Source organism: Platichthys flesus, chromosome 12 (genome assembly GCF_949316205.1).
Source record: "Platichthys flesus chromosome 12, fPlaFle2.1, whole genome shotgun sequence".
Taxonomy (NCBI): Eukaryota; Metazoa; Chordata; class Actinopteri; order Pleuronectiformes; family Pleuronectidae; genus Platichthys; species Platichthys flesus.
In genome coordinates, this window is record NC_084956.1 from 20705588 (window position 1) to 20724323 (window position 18736).

Here is an 18736-nt window from a genome sequence, read left to right on the forward strand (position 1 = left end):
CAAAAATGAATGTTGTCTTTTTTATTTTATGACTCTACTACAGAGTCGTGACCACACCGTTGCATGTATAACTAACACCATGGCATCATTACAGAGTTTACAGTGGCATTTTTAAACACTGTTACCATGGTGCCATAACATGAAAACATCCAACAAGAGGGTAGAAGATAGAAGATAGAGGAAGTATTCACAGCAATGAACAAAACCCTTCTTAAGTAAAATTATTTGTCTTATCAGGATAGTGCAAGTATACGATTGTTTTGGCTAATGCAAACTCATTTATCTTATTCAGGCTACTAAAGAGAAAGTGTAACTACCTGTACATTTGGTTAGGTTACTGCATCTTGTTTTATACTGAAATTACATCATACTCCATGTTGTAAATGCAACTAGTCACTAAAGATGTAAATATAGTTAGTGTTATGGTGTATGAAAATCCACATTTGCTTCTGAACTCTGCGAGAAGTAAAAAGTTGCACTTTTGTACTTGAGTAAATGTACTAACTTCCATTTATGAGGAAGTATTTGGGCCATATTGAAGAAAAAAAACGATAAAAATTATAATGTGGTGTTGATGAACAAAACTATCAGATCATATTTCCTCATTTTAATGCAACCAACAGGCTGTTCTTCTGAAATTCCCTCCTTAAAATAACACATCTCCTTAAATGACCATTTTACTGTTTAAAAAAAAAAAATCGTAATGCAATTCCTGTAGTATTTAATGGTACAAACAGCAATAAACAACTAAAAACCAAAACACATGTGTAGCAAACTCGTTTTGTACTAGAGAAGAACACCCAGTAACAACAGTGCCATCAATCTGTGTCCCACTTTAAGCCCACATGTTTTAGTCCATGAATTAGTCCAAAATAAACTGTTGCATCTAATATAAATTAACTAAGGCCCAGTTTGCCACTTTCAGTCTTCAGGGTTAGGATGCCTTTGTGCGAGCACTGTGGGCTGTCTGGGTAACCCTGGACAAGCCCAAATCCTAACCCTGAACTGGCCCCTTGAAGAAGAGAGAGCCGGCCCAATATGTCCTCACTTCACAAACCATCTCACCCCTGACCAACTAGCACACGCTCCTCTCTCAGGGATACTGCACATTAGGAACAAACCAGCACATCTCATGCTTTCAACTTGAAATGGCCGTGCACATTTTTGTTGTTTGCTTTTTTTCCACAACCCTTATTATTGTCATGTTTAGGGTACAAACCAGAGGTGAAATCTACAGGCATCAGGATCTAGAAGCAGATAAAATACCCCTATGTTAAAGTATAAGTGTTTATACTCAAAGCACCGTATGGATGGGCGGTTAAGGCAAGAGAGTTGACACTCAAACAGTGGTGGGATGTGCTGCCTGCAGATGATATCCCACTCCCACTTTACAGTAAAGACACAGTTGGATCCAAATATTTCAGGAAATCATCATCAAACAGTAACGGGACAATTGTCTGATGTGCACACAGTGCCAACAAGTTAGTCATGTACATGCAGCCTCAACATGCTCATGCTGCCCTCTTCCATTGTTGTTTCTTTAACTTCTAAAGACTCTCCATTGTTGTCCCTGTTTCTGATGGCGTCAACAAGATAAATAAAGACATTTCCCATGTTACTGTCATACATTGAAAGTCTTTACGATTTGTTTAATGCTGTTTGACAAAACAAGGTAACTTGGCAGGTCAATGTCAGTCTCCTGGTCGGTCAGTCCGCCACTTTGGTCAAGACTCAACAGCTCTTTCATTGATTGCCATAAACTTTTATGCAGAAGAGCTCCAAAATTATAATTCTTATAAACATTTTTTGCACATGTTCCCCCAGGGACAAATCATAATTGAGGCATCATCAGAACAAAAAATTTCACAAAGTTCCAGAAGGACTTATGCAAACATAAGCATCAGCAACCCACAGTTTTAGCATGTACCTAACATTTCAGATTTTCAATATTGGCCAATGGAGATTTTTTAGATGTCGTTACCAAAACTTGAACTTAAGGCTTGATATTTTACAGTTTAACCATAAACTATACTATAAATAATTATTAATAAAAGAAACTAAATACATAAAACTTGAAAATAATATAGAAAACATCTTTTTTTATGTACAATGTAAATACACATCTTTTTGACTGTGAAAGGCTCTTACAGGCTAATTTAATGGACAGACCTCATGAAGTTGATGTAGTGAGCATGTTAGCCAACCACATGACCACGTGACAGTAAACATCCATAGTCACTTGCCTTTTAACTCAGTTTTGGTCTCCACCAAATCCCCCCCCAACAAAAAAATCAGGCTCTTCAGTTGATAAAAAGTGCACCATGTAGATGAGTGTAGTGAGAGTGAAAAGATGCAAATGTAAAACTGAAACACTCAGTAGTGCTGGGGGCAACTGCAGAGCTGGGTGATAATAATCTGTGGGTTTATCAAGTGACATGTTTTCACATAATGATTGTAGTCTTACCAGTTTGTTTGTTTGTTTTTTCATACCTTGGCCCTGGTTCAGTTAATATGAAAGTCTAACCGGCTGGGGTTGTACTTTACCTCAACAATTCACTAACCTTTTATTGTTTATCAGATATCACATTTCCTGTACTGCTGTGTGAACAATTTCTAAAATATCTACGATAGAAGGAAAATCTGTATCATTCGTGTTTTGCGTATTGTAGTATCAGTAATATCTACAAAGGAAGCCCCCTCGAGAAAGTCTACAAAGTTAATCGATATCAATAAAAAGTCGACAGTCAAGGCTTAATCACACACATCAGTGACCTTCAATACACGGATGTCATGGGCAAATGGGGTATGAAACACACAAATGTCAGGGATGAAAGCATTTATTGCCCTCCTCAGACAGCGTGTATGCATTAGACAGCACCATGTGATCAGCAGCAGCGGAATGAGAGGAGGTCATCAGCCTTTTCTCCGAGTCCGCAGAGAAAGAAAGTGAAAATGAATTCAATCTGATTCAACCTAATGGAGAGGACTCCTTGTGTATACAGAGCATTTGTAAAATAGCATTTGGATTAGAGAGGGAATCAGTGAGGATCAGGAGAGGCAGTGTTTGCACGTCTAAGTAAATGTGTGTTTTGTATACATGAAAATGCAAACACGGCAGAGGAGAGACAAAGGAGGCGGAGCGGAGAGCGACTGTGGGTCAAATTTCACTGATCTGTTGGAAGTGGTGGAGAACCGATGAGGAAGCACCGATTCCTGTTGACTGGTCTCGATCACCGGGCTTTGTACGCTCAGTTGTTTTACTGGCACCGTGTGTTTGTGGAATCCGCAGGTAGAGAAAAGATAAAAGGTTGATTAGATAAAGGATATATGACTATATGCTCTTAAAGGGGAACCAGGTTAGCATCAAATAGAATCAGAACACAAAAAACTACAACAAGTCAAAAATATTATCAATGTGTAGTATCAACTCAAGATTTTTCTATTTGCAATGTTCTGTAGCTGCTTATACACTTTCTAATCAGTTACTTCCTCTCTTCACTCACCACTTCATCATGTGATACTCAGAAATTACTGCTGTTCTACGTAATGTGAAAACAAACACTAAAGCATATTTCCTCTTTTCCAATAACGAAACAAATATGTTGATTTGGATTCATATGTATAGAATTATCCTGCTGGACGATCAAGATCTCTCCTGGAATAGATCTCACAGTTTGAACATGCAAACGGTTCAGCCCCACCTTCTTCATGTGTGTATTCTTGTGTGTGTGTGAATGAGTCCTGCCAGAGTAAACTTCATGATGAAAGGCTTCTCCAGTGTCTGTATGATCTCATAATGACATCTGTCCTGGTGTAATGACACCTGACTGAAGAATTAGCGCCACCTAATGCACTTCTAACATTCACACAACAGTAAGATTAAGATTAAGATGCATTTATTTGTCCCAAACACATGCACAGGCACACTCATGCAGGTAGGGAGATGTTGGGGGAGTAAGGTGCTTTGCTCAGGGGCACTAGACAGGGTAGGGAGACTCTTGAATTTTTGGACAGATCAATACAGGTTCGTCTTTTTGTTATTTCTCCGTGGAGTCGAACCAGAGAAAAAGGTAAAGGTTTGTGATCAATTTGAATTGATACCCGCTCACAGTAGTATCTGCTGGCACCATGTCACTGATTTTCAACACTACATACAGTCATAAAAACCATTGAAAAGTCAGGAGTTAGGATATGGTGTTACAAGTGATAAGCAGCATAGATTAGGATGGATGGAGTTTGTTAGGACCAGGTTTTCTACCTCCCTTTTCTGTCTCTGTGTGTGTGTGTTTACCCAGAGCTGGGTGGGGCCTCCTGGCTGAGCGTCATCTTCTCATCAACTCCACCTCTCCTCAGTCTACAAAACCCCAGCACGTCGCTCCTGTCTTTGCCAGATTGTCCATTCACCAGCGTGGTTACATATTTCGGCTTAGTGATTGAACCTCTATCTTCTACCGAATTGTTTGCTCCTTACTTTTTGCTGCTTATTTACCCCGTGCTCCTTTTTCTGTCATGGAACCAGCTGCACCACCTTCATCTGCTCCGGCCTCAGTTTGCCAGCACCTTTTGGAACTCCACCGCCTGCCACCACCCCCACAGCTCCAGCTATTGAGCAATACATCTTTTTGTTTTACGACCATCAATCTGCTGTGTTTGTGTTCTGCACTTTGGGTCCGCAAGAAACAGATTCTAACAGAGTTCTAATGGGAGAGGGAAGAGGCGCGACATGCAAACAAGCCTCAGAAAGTCAAGGTATACGGCCACCGAATGAAATATAAAATAGTTGGATTGAAAACCCTCTTTTCTAATGAGTCCGTAAACACACACATAGTAATATGTGGTCTTTGTGATCTGATCACAAGTGTCCAACTATTTCCAATATATACTAACAGTATACAGTATGGGACGAAATGTTTGATTAGCTTGTATTATCTTTACCAGCTATGTGATTATGCCAAACATTTTTTCATGTAGATTCAGTAACATTATTCACCAAAGCTCAGCTGTAAATGGATTCCGTATAAAAGTCATGTGCCATCCTCTCGTTATAGTGACAGGAAGTTATATGAATGGTTTCTCTAGGACACTGCCACTCAATGCTTCTGATAGGAAGTAAAGTGAGAACTGAACTAGAACAGCTGGTGTCCGTGGTCAACAACTACAAAAACAAAATTCATTGACAGGAAAAGAGACATTTATTCTCTTGTGTTTATTAGGTTCCATCGAGGGGAATAAAAACAAGATTCACACATCTCACCCAATTTCTCAGTAGCCACAGAACAATTTCTTTACCTAAGTGATTTAATAACAAATACTATATTCATATTAAAAGTTACTTGAGATAAAATGAGAATAAACGTTTACCTTGAGAGTGGAAAAAAGGCCCAAATAGTACAGGCACAGCACTTTAAAGCTATTGCTAGTGGTTTAATTCTGCATGACCGCATAACACAAACATTTTGTCCATGCCCACTCACCGTGTGGACCTCACCTCGAGAATAAATTGTACTGAGACCAATCAATCTGCTCCCATTTAACAGCTTTCCTTCAGCCATTTAAGGAGCCAGTGAGGCCCATAGCGGAAAGGGCTGAAACTATACTCATAGAAGCTGGAGTTAAAATACGTCTGAACTACTATCATTCTATTCTATATAGGCTGTGCCCTTTAAGGCTGTTGCTAGTGGTTTAAAGGGGAAGCAGGATCAGAATCAGAATCAGAAAGTATTTACTGCCAAGTAGGTTTACACCTACCAGGAATTTGCTCTGGTAATTGGTGCATACAATGAACATAGAAACATAAAAACACAATAAATCCAACACACATAAGAAAAGCAATAAATAAAAAATTAAAAATACAGTATATACTTACTCACTATTTACTTCTTATTTACTCACTTTTTCTAATATTTATACATAGTAACATTTATTTAGACATAAACATATCTAAATAAAAATATATAAAAGATAAGATATAAAAAGTGAAGTAAAAAGTGAAATGCAAAATGCTAAACAGTGAACAGTGTCAAATTGCAATATGCAATGTAATGTAGTATAATATAATCTAATCTAATGTGTTAATTTAACACATCCTTGAGGTGTGGGGGTGGAATAAAAGTCTGAGTCATGTGGGGGTCCCGGGCCTTGTTGATGAGGCCAATGGCAGCTGGGAAGAAGCTGGTCTTTTGGCGGGTGGTTTTGGTCCTGATGGACCGCAGCCTCCTGCCCGAGGATACCTCAAAGAGTTTGTGACCCGGGTGGGAAGGATCGACCACAATCTTACCTGCACGCCTCAAGGACCTCGAGGCAAACAGGTCCTGTAGAGATGGCAGATTGCAGCCGATCACCTTCACAGCAGAACTGATGATACGCTGCAGCCTCCTTTTGTCGTTAGCGGTGGCAGCAGCGAACCAGATGGTGATGGAGGAGGTGAGGATGGACTCGATGATGCAGGTTTAGAAGTGCACCATCATTGTCTTTGGCAGGTCCACTCTGGGAAGCACTCTGATCTGATCTGTCAGAACGCTTGATGATGCCAGGGAGCTCGCTGACCAGGTCTCATATGCTGGAAGCAGAGATGAGGCCTCCTGGGTGTGTACCCGGCACACTCTGGTGTAAGACTGGAGGGGGCCACACCATGTCGCCAGCAGCAGTGAAGGCATTCGCCCTGTGCAGTTCTGACCCGTTGACCCGGGGAGTCAGAGCCACGCTGGCATGCTCCGGTCCGAGGTACGACTCGCAGCGGCCGTGCAGGTCAAAGCTCATGATGTAACCCGTTTGACATATCGGTCTTGGAGGAAGACATCTCGTAATTCTCTCGAATGCAGCTCGAAGTCGGCAGAAGAAAAACTGTGATCAGATTGACAGGTCTCAGTCCAATTTCTCCTCGAGGTGAGACCGGGCACGACTTTGAGTCTCCAATTAAACTAACCTGAAGGTCTTTGGACTGTGGGAGGAAGCCGGAAGTAGGAACCTTCTTGCTGTATGGTGACAGCGCTAACCAATGTGCTGCACTTTCAACCACTCCTTTATGCAACATGTGATCATGACTTAACCGTATGATCAATGTAATACACAACCAACACATAAGGTATAATCCAGAACACGTTAACATTCAGGGCAAAGCACAGTGACATAGAAGACCCTTCGTCAGAGAAAGAAGATGATTTCTAGGCCTACACTTCACAAATGAACTCTGCTATTTTTTTAATGCACTCATACCAGGAAGCAAGTCTCATGCTGTGTGCTGTCTACTTTGAAATATGATTAAAAAATCCTAATATGAAATCACGTGTTTATCAACATCACAGTACAGCAGGAATCAATAACACAGAGGAAAACAAGTGTTAATGTGAGACAGTTCAAGCTTCACTTATCACAGTTCCTGACTTTGACTGATGCTACAACTTAAGCAACCGGCTGTCGACTCTCTTGGTCCCTTTACTCTCAGCACCAAGAATTGTAGTGAAACAGCACCATCTAGTGGCTTGGAGCCTTAAACATCAGTGCACCTCCACACGCAGACTTCACAGGTAAATGAAGCACGAGACGCATAATGTCCAGGGATAAAAGGAATTTATTGTCACGGTCAGTGTTTTGCTAAAGGAAAGCTTCAGCATTAACACTCATCTGATCAGCAGCACTTCAGAAATACTAGCTCAGCTTCAAACTGTGCAGAGATGATGTCAGTGTTACCACCTCACACTACTACTACAGAACAATTAACTGTTCTCTGTGAAATACAAAGTGTGGCAGTAACTTCAATACATAAAATAAGATATATATTTGCACCAATTATCACCAAAGTTTCACAGTAGTAATACTGTCCCTTCATGTAAAATACGATCAACTGAGAAATTACCAAAAAGCAGACTTTCTGTTTCTGTTCATTATATAAACCCCAATTCTAATACTTACATGTTTGATATGAAATTATGAAATTGTTAACAGTAAACATAAACTCATCTCATCCAAATTATATTTCTATTGTTTACATCTAAATTATTTCTTTTATCAATAAACGCAACAATTAAGAAAATGATCAAACCCACATGTGTTGTATTTGCTGTCACTGTGGACTGTCAATGCTCTGTGTGAAGTGTTCCCCGGTGTACAGGCCATAGTGCAGGGTGTCTTTCTGAGCTGCAGCCCAGACCATTTGCCGGCTGGAGAAGTTGGCGGCCCAGTGGCCCTGGGGGTCCACAGTCACCACCCCACCTAGACCACCCACTCTGCTCTTCATGTAGGCCAGGCCCAAGTCACAAGCGGCCTCCACTGACTGACCTGAGAACAGAGAGAAGAAGTGAGGTGGTTACACCAGGGTGAAATTGGTGGATCAAGGTTTCAGTGGTCACGACGAGTCTGCGAGCTGCAGCAGCAGCAGCAGCATGTTCACTGTGCTTTAACATAGGACCCTGTTTTGTGCACTGAAGTACAGGAGGACCCATCTTTCAGTTCACAACAGAATGAGTTAGCGTGAAAATTCCATCAAGACATCAAATCTCGTACCAACCATCAAATCATGTTCATCATTGTGGACAGGTGTTTGTGACTCTTAGTTTGATCAGTAACTACATACTTAAACGTATGACAAGTGATGCAAGTCATTTAGCTCCCCCCTGTGGCTGGCTGCATTATAGGTCATAAACCCTGCTGGGATGTTAACAGATTTGACATGGACCATGCTAAAAAAAATCCAATTGCATGTTTTTTTTCAAGATTGCTTCTGTAATTTTAGGTAGTTAAGTTTGGTTTTATTTAGTTTATGCTTTTGGGAATTGGGTGAGGTGTCATGATTGACAGCTGAGATTGAATTGCGATTGGTCGGGTGAGTGTATGGATAATTCTGCAGCTCGCGTGGCAACTTGTTTGTGCGTGTGCTCATCACCTTGTTCCATGTGGAACAGGATGAGTCTGGCCAGAGTAATTTTCATGATGGCTTCTCCGTGGCCCGTAGGTGACACTGCTCCCGTCTGGTTGTCAGCATAACCCCCAGAGCCTAAGAAACACAAAACATCACGTTCATGTTATTTCACCAGTGAATGTTCATCCAACATCCGGATGTTTATTTAACTCCATTTGAAATGCGGAGTGGGGAAAACAGGTCAGAGGAGATATGTAAGAACTGAACATGTGTGAATGCTTAAAAAAAAAAGAAGTAGTTAAACCAGTTTGTTGCAGCAGAAATGAGCTATTAACATCTCAGTTGGCATCTTGGGAATCTGTTTAACTGATTAATGTAGGTCCTATATCCACTCTTTCATTAGCAGCTCTCTGTTTGGTCTCCACCAACTGAACAATGCTGTATATCTGGCTCTTGTATTGCTAAATACTCAACTATTTTTACCAGCTCACAAGATTGTGTACAAAGAGGTAATCAGAATATTTAGAGAAATAATTTTATCTTATCTTATCTTATTAAAGATAAGGTTGATTACAACATGGCTTTACCTAAACAGTAAACCTTGACAAGCTGAAAGACACTGAGTCATGAAACAACTCTCTATGCCTTTGTTAACACATTTTCCACATTCCATGTAATACTTTTTTATATTTATGATCATTGTTAATATAAAAATATGGATTAGTTAGTGCAGTTTCAAGTTATTATTTGTACATTGTTGCAAAAAAAAATGTGTTGTGACTCATTTAGTATCTTATTTGTAAAGGATTAATGACATACTTGTGTGCAAATTATATCATAATTCACTAGAAGAAAGGATAATGCCTTAGGCATCAACAAAAGTAAGAAAACATGGACATTTTATTACCTTGACCTCGGCTTTATTCAAATTATTCAAATTTTCAAAGCTTCAGCTGGTTTCCAGTGAAACTATTGTTATGGGAGAGGAGAAGGATTACAATTTCTTGTTTGTTTAAGTATGATTTTTCGTTGGAATTTGTGTACCTTTATTTGATATCACCGTAAAAGATAGACAACAGACAGGGTAAGAGAGTAGTGGATGACAGACACTGAATGGAATTTCACCAGGGACCAGCAGCTCCAAGTGTTTGCACGTTAGGTGTATGAATCAAAAAAAGATGAAGAATGTATTATCTATCAAGATACTGCAGAAGCAGCCGTTGACTTTAAAATGTTTGCCTGTATGTTTGTGTCTTGTATGAAAATAACGACTCCTTCCATATGATGTTTCAACATGTTATTGAACAGTTCTGACCAGAGAGGCTTCATTAGTCACTGCAGACGTGAGTTTCAGAGCGAGGCTGTACTCCGTCCACTGACTCATGACAGTTCAATCATTCATTGACTGATTTAACAGATTGCAGGGGCCTGACATGGCCAAAATCCACTGCTGCTGTTTACTGAACTTAAGAATGAACAACCCTAGGATATTTCAGACCCTGTCCCACCGATGGAAACTCATTCTCTCAAATTACATGCATCATTTGTATATTAGCAAGAGCCGGTTTTCATCTGACATGATGAATATAAACTGGTCAGTATTACACTGGTTGTATTGTATTGCACAGGGCAATGTGTCAGCACAGTTTATAGTCTGTTGTTAGAGAAGACAAAAGTCAGTCATTTATTAACCAGGTGCACTTTGTTTACTGACTAACTGCACATTACAAATTTGGGCTGGTCATAGGTCAACTGACGTCTGAAGACAGGGCTCTAACTGTCTCTCCAAACATGTATCATTAAATGGTCTAAACTACGAAACTCAGTGAGTGCAGTCTGACCTATGCAGGCTGTGTCGCCCACTCGTCCCTCCATCTTGTTCAGCATTCCACCGGTCGAGGTTGCACAGGCTACGTTTCCCTCGCTATCCACTGCCACAGCTCCGACTGTGCCCATCTTCCCCCTACACAAAGAAACATCAAGGAAGAGCAGAACAACATTTGACTTACTTCATGTGATTCTCATGAACACTGAAGGTCCTATTCAGACCAATACTAGGACCAGTCCTGGCAGATATTGTCATAAGTGGACAGCTTTAAGTTAGTCTGTTCACATGTGGAATTAAAAAGCATCCTGAATGTGTCTCCTGTGAACATTTGTGACCTGAGTAGAAAGTCCTTCATGTGGCCCAGGTTGCATTTGTGTTCATACAGCTAAAAAAGGGGGGCACATACGTCCTAAACCACCTTCTAAATGTCCACAAACTGAACTGAATGAAAAAGCATCTTAGCTGAATAGTCTTATGCTAACGTCCTGTTACACAAAGTGCAAAATGTCGGTCGGAAATCCACCGCAAAAGTTTAATGTTTTCATTGTACATGGAGGAAAATTATAAAGCGCAAAAATACCATAGGGATCTACGACAAGCTGAGTACGTGATCATGAAACTCAGGATGGATGTTAACACAAGGTCTGAAGGGGGTGAAAAATGTATATACTCAGTTTCTTACAGGAACCTGGTGGCCTCATGTGATTGCTGTCTCAGCAAAAGGATGCTGGAGAGATTGAGAAGCTCTAAGGAAAAATATAGTTCTACCTCATGAGTCTTTGTCAACTCTCTGTGTCTCGTATCTGACTTCTCCTGGGTTTGCCTTTTACACTGGCACAACGCGGACGCTGCCCCTGCAGAGAAAGTCCGGAGGTTCTCTGGAGTTCAGTGGATGTCTGAAAGCAGCTTATTAGGCCTGATTGAGGGAGCTAAGGAGCCAAATGGAAAGCATCCATCCAGCCACTTAAACCTTAGGGTAGCTGGGGGGGCTGGAGCCGATCCCAGCTGGCAATGGGATTTAGGCACCTTGACTTGTCGCCCATCAGTCACAGGGCTGACACATGACACACTCACACCTATTGACAATTTAGAGTCACCAATTAACCTGCCTGTCAGTGGAGTATGGGAAAAAGCCGATAACAGAAAACACACTGTGCCCCCCCCCCCAAATGGAAAGAACCATATGAGTGTTATGGACGTGCAGTATAAAAAATGCATCAACAGCAGAAGCGTTTTAAAAAGTGTTTCTGAATGTTTTGATTTGTGACATGTTTTTGTCCTGTGGAGAAACTATGGTCAGAATGAACACAAGTTGTACATTTAGTGGTTACAGCTGTGAGGACTCACAGCTCTGTGTACTTCCATTCTTAAAGATTGTACCATGACTGAAACGTGTGCTAATAACTTCAAAGTCATGGCATGCCTCACATTTGGCACTCCACAGGGTTGGCATCGGGGGCCAAGTTCTTTTTCCAGCGCATACGGGAGTACTCTGTGATGAGGGACTCTGGGGGGATCTCAGGGACACCCATGGCCCGGGCGAACTGATTGGCGCCCTCTGCTGTCAGACATGAGTGGCTGGTCTGAAACAGAGAACAAAGTTCACATTTATAAAAAATCTTCACCTAACTATTAGTAAAGCCTCTTTGCATGTGAAAACCAGAGCGACTGTTCAACTAAACAGCATCTATAAGTAGTGTTCTACATTCACATTTTCACAATCAATTCTGGTACACAGTTCCTTGAGTTTGCTGTGAAACTTGCAAACATTGTTAATATTAGAAAAGTTGAGGCATAGCTCTGTGTTAATAATTTTGCAGCTACACTCATAGACATCTGCGTCTTCAGTTTGGTTATGGAATAATGCTTCCAGTAAATGCAGAATGGAGGAATAAACAAGGGGTTGTAAAGATAGTCATGCTTATGCACAGTAGTTAAATGAATGAGTGTATACATATTGACACAAGCTTCATATTTACCTTTCATTTGAGTAATATTTTTTATAGACTAGATGCAGCATGTGCACACACCTTGTCCATGACCAGCCGTGCAAGCTGAACAGGGTTGGCTATGTTCCGTACAGCAGAGACTGCACCACTTCCCAGCGTTTTCCCATCCATCACAATAGCGTCCATCTCCACCTCCCCTTTGACGTTCAGCACTGAGCCACAGCCTGAAAGATGATTTAAGAAACTCTTTGATGACGTCTTGCCACTTTGAAGTAAATATTTTTTTGGGGTGTAGAGAGATGACATTTTGTCCTTGGGTGGAGCTACTTCTTTTCATGCATTTCCTGTGTACAAGTGCAATAGTTGACCTGATATATTATATTATATTATATTATATTATAACATTGCATATTGCATATTGGACACCGTATACTGTTTTGCATTTTGCATTTCACTTTTTACTTCACTATCTTATATCTAATATATTTTTATTCAGAAATGTTTATGTCAACTGATTACCTCTTTCGGAAAGCTGTCTGGGTATACAATTAACTGGGCAAAGAGTGAATTTATGCCCCTTTCCAACACCTACACGCCCGGTTTCCTAGAAAATATCCCTTTTAGGTTGGCTAAAGATCACTTTACATATCTTGGCCTGACAATACCCAGGGAACCCAGACTCCTATTCAAATTAAATTTCTCAGAGTTTGTGGCTAAGCTTAAGGGTAATATAGAGGCTTGGAAGGTCTTGCCCCTGTCTATGATCGGCCGTATTAACTCGATTAAAATGGTCTCCCTTCCCAGGTTTCTTTACCTTTGTCAGAACCTTCCTATTTTCCTCACATCAGCTTTTTTTAAAGAACTAGACTCCATAATTTTGTCATACATCTGGAACTATAAGAACCACAGGATCTCAAAAGCCCACTTACAAAAGGCCAAATCAGAGGGAGGACTGGGTCTACCTATATTCAGACATTATTACTGGTCTGCCAACATTAGGGCACTGATGTTTTGGCAACTGGAATCTCCAGGCAGTTTGGCCCCTGGGGCCCCCTCCTGGTTGAATATGGAGGCCAACTGTGTAGTCGGATCATCTTTATCTGCCTTGTTGTTCTGCAAAATAGAGAAGCTAGCCATTTTAAGGAGTCAAAGTTTTGTTGTTAAAAACGCTGTTAAAATATTAAACCAGGTGAGAAAAGCCTTGGGTCTGCCAATGACATCTGTACATGCACCTATCTGCTTCAACCACTCCTTTATGCCTTCAACATCAGACAGAGTTTTCCATGCATGGAGGGAGAAGGGCCTTACTTCCATAAAGCATTTGTACGTGGATGGGCATTTCGCTTCTTTTGATGAATTGCGGGCAAAATTTGAGTTACCACACTTGCATCATTTTCGTTACCTGCAAATCAGAGACTATGTTCGATCCAAAATCCCTGATTTCAAAACTCTCCCAAAGGAGTGTGTACTTTTCGATATCTTAAGGGGCCCCCCTGACTCCAGACATCTCATTTCCAGATTTGTGCGTTTGTTTGATGATTGCAACAGGGCTGCCACGGACAGGGTGAGGCAGGCTTGGGAGGGAGAGCTAGGCATTGAGCTGTCTGCAGAAACATGGGAGAAGTGTTTAGCTATGATACAATCTTGCTCAGTTAGCAGCAGACATCAGCTGATTCAGTTCAAAGTTGTTCACCGTCTTCATTACTGCAAAGTCAAACTGCACAGGATCGCTCCCTCTGTCTCACCGCTGTGCGACAGGTGTAAGGGGTCGGAGGGCACACTGTCTCACGCCTTCTGGCTCTGTCCCTTGTTGACTGAATTCTGGAACAAGATATTTGACTGGTTCTCCAAGGCCTATAAGAGACTCTTCCGACCGGAGGCTGAACTTGCAGTCTTTGGCTGCTCACAGACTACAGCGTGCCTACCTGCAGCAATGCAGCAGTCTCTGATGCTGGGGATGATTGTTGCAAAACGGCTAATCTTACTGGAGTGGAAGTCGATGTCTCCCCCTTGCTTTCGGAGGTGGTTGGCTGACATGGCATCAACCATACAAATGGAAAGACTCAGGTTCACAAGGACTAATTCAATTGGAAAATTTTTGGCCATTTGGGGCCACTTCCTTGCCTACCTGGACGAAACCAGGACAGATGACAAGTAACTGGTAGCCTTACTGTATATTTGTCTATGCACTCATCTCTGTGTATGTGTGCTTACAAAAGTCACAGCTGTTTTTCTTTTTCAATTTTATTTTACATGTCTGAGCCGGGGTGTTATTATTGTTGTTGTTTTTGTTATGTCTGTTTTTTCTTTAAATGGAAAATGTAAATAAAAAAAATATAAAAAAAAAAAAAAAGAAATGTTTATGTCAAAATAAATGCTACTTTGTATAAATATTGGAAAAAAGTGAGTAAATAAGAAGTATACAGTGAGTAAATATATACTGGTTTTCTATTTTTTATTGCTTTTCCTATATATGTTGTATTTATTGCGTTTTATGTTTCTATGTTCATTGTAAGCACCAATAACCAGAGCAAATTCCTTGTAGGTGTAAACCTACTTGGCAATAAAATACTTCAGATTCTGATTCTGATTCTGATGGTGGGGTCAGTTTGATACAATACTAGATATCGCTAAATTCTTCACACTGAACCTTTAAAGTTCCAGACTGCAGAGGTACGGACTAGCAAAACGCTGTTTGAGTTTTATGACAACTGAAGACTCCCACAGGTTTTGGAAGGGGAGGGTGAGGTGAGGGGGTATTCAACTGCAACATACAACTTCACCACTAGATTTCCCTAAATCCTACACACTGAACCTTTAATCCAAAAAAATTCAAAATATCTAAAGCTGTGCAATATAATACCTACAGTAGTTAGATTTTCGAGTTGTAATTGTGCATATACAAAGATTTATTGACAGACAAAACCAAACATGACACATTCATTATCATTAAAGAAAGCAGCACATTATCTACACTCACAACTACAGCCTACACTGTGACTATTACAGGTGCGCTGGGAACCCATGGTTTGAGATCAACACAGATTTTTTTTTAGCTTTGCTAGGACAATAACACATCTTGGTCGTTCATTGTTAAAAATAAATAGATCCGGACTTTTTCTCACAGCATTTTTGGACTTGTCATACGTCTGAGTTTGAGTATTTTGTTCTAAAAGTAATTGAATCTGTTAAACAGGTCAACGTGTCGGCTGGTGAGTTCATCTTGTGTGCGTTTTTACATTACCTGCATTGAAGGAGGGATTATTCTCCATTTGGGACACAGCCTCCACCACTGCATCCATGCTGCTGCCCCCTCCCCGGAGGATGGCATACCCCGCTCGGGCTGCTGAGCACACCCCCGAAGTGGACGCCTCAGACTGCTCCTTTGGGATTTGACCCGCCCCTCCATGGACCACCAACACAGGCAACATGTCAATCACCTGACAAGGAAGTGAGGAAGGACAGAAGATGGAGGAGCTAGCGTTTTACAAATGTATACCTTCCTGCACTATTTTGGTCAAACGTGAAGCTTCAAAATAAAGAGTTCAATTAAAGCATGGTACATTATTTGGGGTTGAAAGTTGTCTGAAAATAGTACATACAAATCAAACGTAAATTTCTGTTTCATTGTTTGGATTATAGGATAAAGCATCTTGCTTTTGTTTCCCTGGTGGCTTGAATATACTATGATTAAAGAAGGTTATCAGAGACAACAGCTAAGTATATGAATATTATCATGTAACATATAAACCCCTAAAGCCTCTCAGGTCTTCTGCTATGTCGTGTCTGAAAATTTAAATTGAGCCGACTTTCCATTTAATTTTCTCAAAAGATCTACAGTAAAATCTGGTGAAACTTGAGGTGAACATGAACAAAAGTGAGGTGAAATATCTTTGTCACCTCTTAAGGGTTTAAAAAAATAATAGTTGATCATAGCAAGTTATGAGTGCCATATTGATATATATATAATATATATAACATTAGATTCCATATCCTTGTTAATGTCTTAAATATCAGTTATTTATTCAGATTTAGACAACTTTATTGATCCCAAGGAGCGCAACTGATTGGCGGCTCCTTGGGGCAAAGGTCAACAAACAAATAGAGGTCAGTGAAATAGGCATTTTATGGCTTGTTTCTGTTGTTTTTCACGTTTGAAGAATCAGTCCCTAGTTACTTCAATTGTATTGGATTTGGCTGCAACGCCGTTATCTACTGAAACTCCAACAGCGTTTTTATGGACTCGAAGACTTCACCCACCCCTCCGTCTGCATAGTGGTGAGTAGAAAATGAGGTGGAGATAAACTGTCGCTTTAAGGAGGTCAAATAAATACCAATAAAAAGGCAATAATTAGACAATAAATATACTTTTATTACACTTATTACGTCTCCTCTGAGATATCTCCATTATTTCTGCTGGTGTTGTTAGAAAACATCTACAGGATTACAGTAAGGTATAATATGTTGATCTAATGTGTACACCTTCAGAGTCAGGAAACACCTGCACTTCTTTTCTTAGACCGTTGCACTGTTCGAACTGTTTGTATTGTTTTGTTTTGTTTTGTTATGTGTAAATTCCCTGTTTGTGCAAACGTACTTGGCCAATAAACATGATTCTGATTCTGATATCAGAATAAATCGCATAAATCAAATTAAGGCAAACAATCTCCCAGATAACCTGAAGTCACCCGATTTAAATCTTGGCTTGGACTCGTGTTGTCTTCACCAGTGAGGAAGACACGGTGGTATTTTCTAATCCTTAAACAGTTGACAATTCAAACCAGTTCAAACATGACTGGCCCCAGTACTCACCCTGCAAACTGTCCTGTCCGACCACAGGTAAACGGGACTCGAGCACGTGAAGCTCTGTGTTGTTTATCAACGAGTCGGAGCCCGGAGCAGCGAGGGGCACACTCCGTCCAGTGACGACTTTATAATGCTACAGAGCATTTCCGGGATGTGACGTTTTAAAAATAAAACACGCTGACATTTCATTTAGCCTCCATTTAGATTGAATCTGACACTAATCGTTAAAAACCAATGACAATTAATGAGTGAACGGCTTTGTGGTGTAAAGTATCCTCTAAAATGGACACTCCGAAAAAACACGCACAATATTTATATTTAATCTGATTAATATAAATATATTAATCACAGTTTCTTACGTCTTATTATCCCACAAATACTCATATATATGCTCAGGGCCGGTCTTTCCTACAGGCGACATAGGCGGTTGCCTAGTGCGCCACTCAGAGGGGGGCGCCAAAAACTGCGCCGAGCAAAAAAATGAAAAATAAAATAAGACAAAATATTTTATTTTTTTTTGCTGGGCAGAGTTTTTTGCGGCCCTTCTATATGGGGTATGGCCCAAATTATTGTTTTTAATTACTTTTAAGTAATTTAAGTAGTTTCATTAGAGAAATCAGTGAATGACAGCAGCACTCAGGTGGGACGTTTGGCACGGGAGCAGTTGAACCCCGTACTGTCAGATGCAGTCTGGATGAGGAACTGAATGCCCCGTGTCGTTCCTGCTGCTGCTTCCATCCTGTATTCTACAGGGCAGTAGTGGGTGAGAGTCACCTACGTTAGCTCCTAAAGCCTCGCTTGATCACCACGGGTGTCATTGAGACATGTTGATGTTGTTTTGATTGTCTACTTAGAGTTAGACTGGTAATATATTAGAAGCTCCGCTGGACAGTGAGGGGAGACACTCGCGCACTAGGTGGGCGGGGCTACATTCGCCTGTATAGGTGTTTATTTTACCTGCGCGTCGTCTTGCAGGCGGGTCGCTATAGTATATTGTTTACTTAACAGTGTGTAGTTCAGCTCCGACACACACAGACTCTGTAATTAAGTCATGTATTGTTATTGTGCCTTATAAAGACCAGTTATAAGCTTATGTTCAATAGGTCTATATTGTAAATGTTTATATTTCTTTATGAGTGATAATGTATGTTAAGATGTTTGGAGGAAATAGACACCATAATAATTGATTGTATGTTTTATGCACTTAAAATGCAGTTACACTCAGAGAAATACTTGTACTTGAAATTGTGTGTAATTTGAATAAGATGCAGTCTGGATGAGGAACTGAAGGCTCTG

General features: G+C 40.6%; 1 protein-coding gene across 1 annotated transcript; it reads right to left on the reverse strand.

Annotated features, from left to right (window-relative positions):
- Nucleotides 1-7552: 7552 nt before the first annotated feature.
- Nucleotides 7553-17595, reverse strand: asrgl1 (asparaginase and isoaspartyl peptidase 1). The gene is made up of 7 exons (XM_062401021.1): nucleotides 17447-17595; nucleotides 15879-16074; nucleotides 12716-12858; nucleotides 12114-12268; nucleotides 10699-10820; nucleotides 8882-8992; nucleotides 7553-8277 (listed from the first exon to the last, which is right to left on the reverse strand). Exons 2-7 carry the CDS (start codon nucleotides 16063-16065, stop codon nucleotides 8063-8065), a joined length of 933 nt encoding a protein of 310 aa, XP_062257005.1. The 5' UTR covers nucleotides 16066-16074; nucleotides 17447-17595; the 3' UTR covers nucleotides 7553-8062.
- Nucleotides 17596-18736: the final 1141 nt, after the last annotated feature.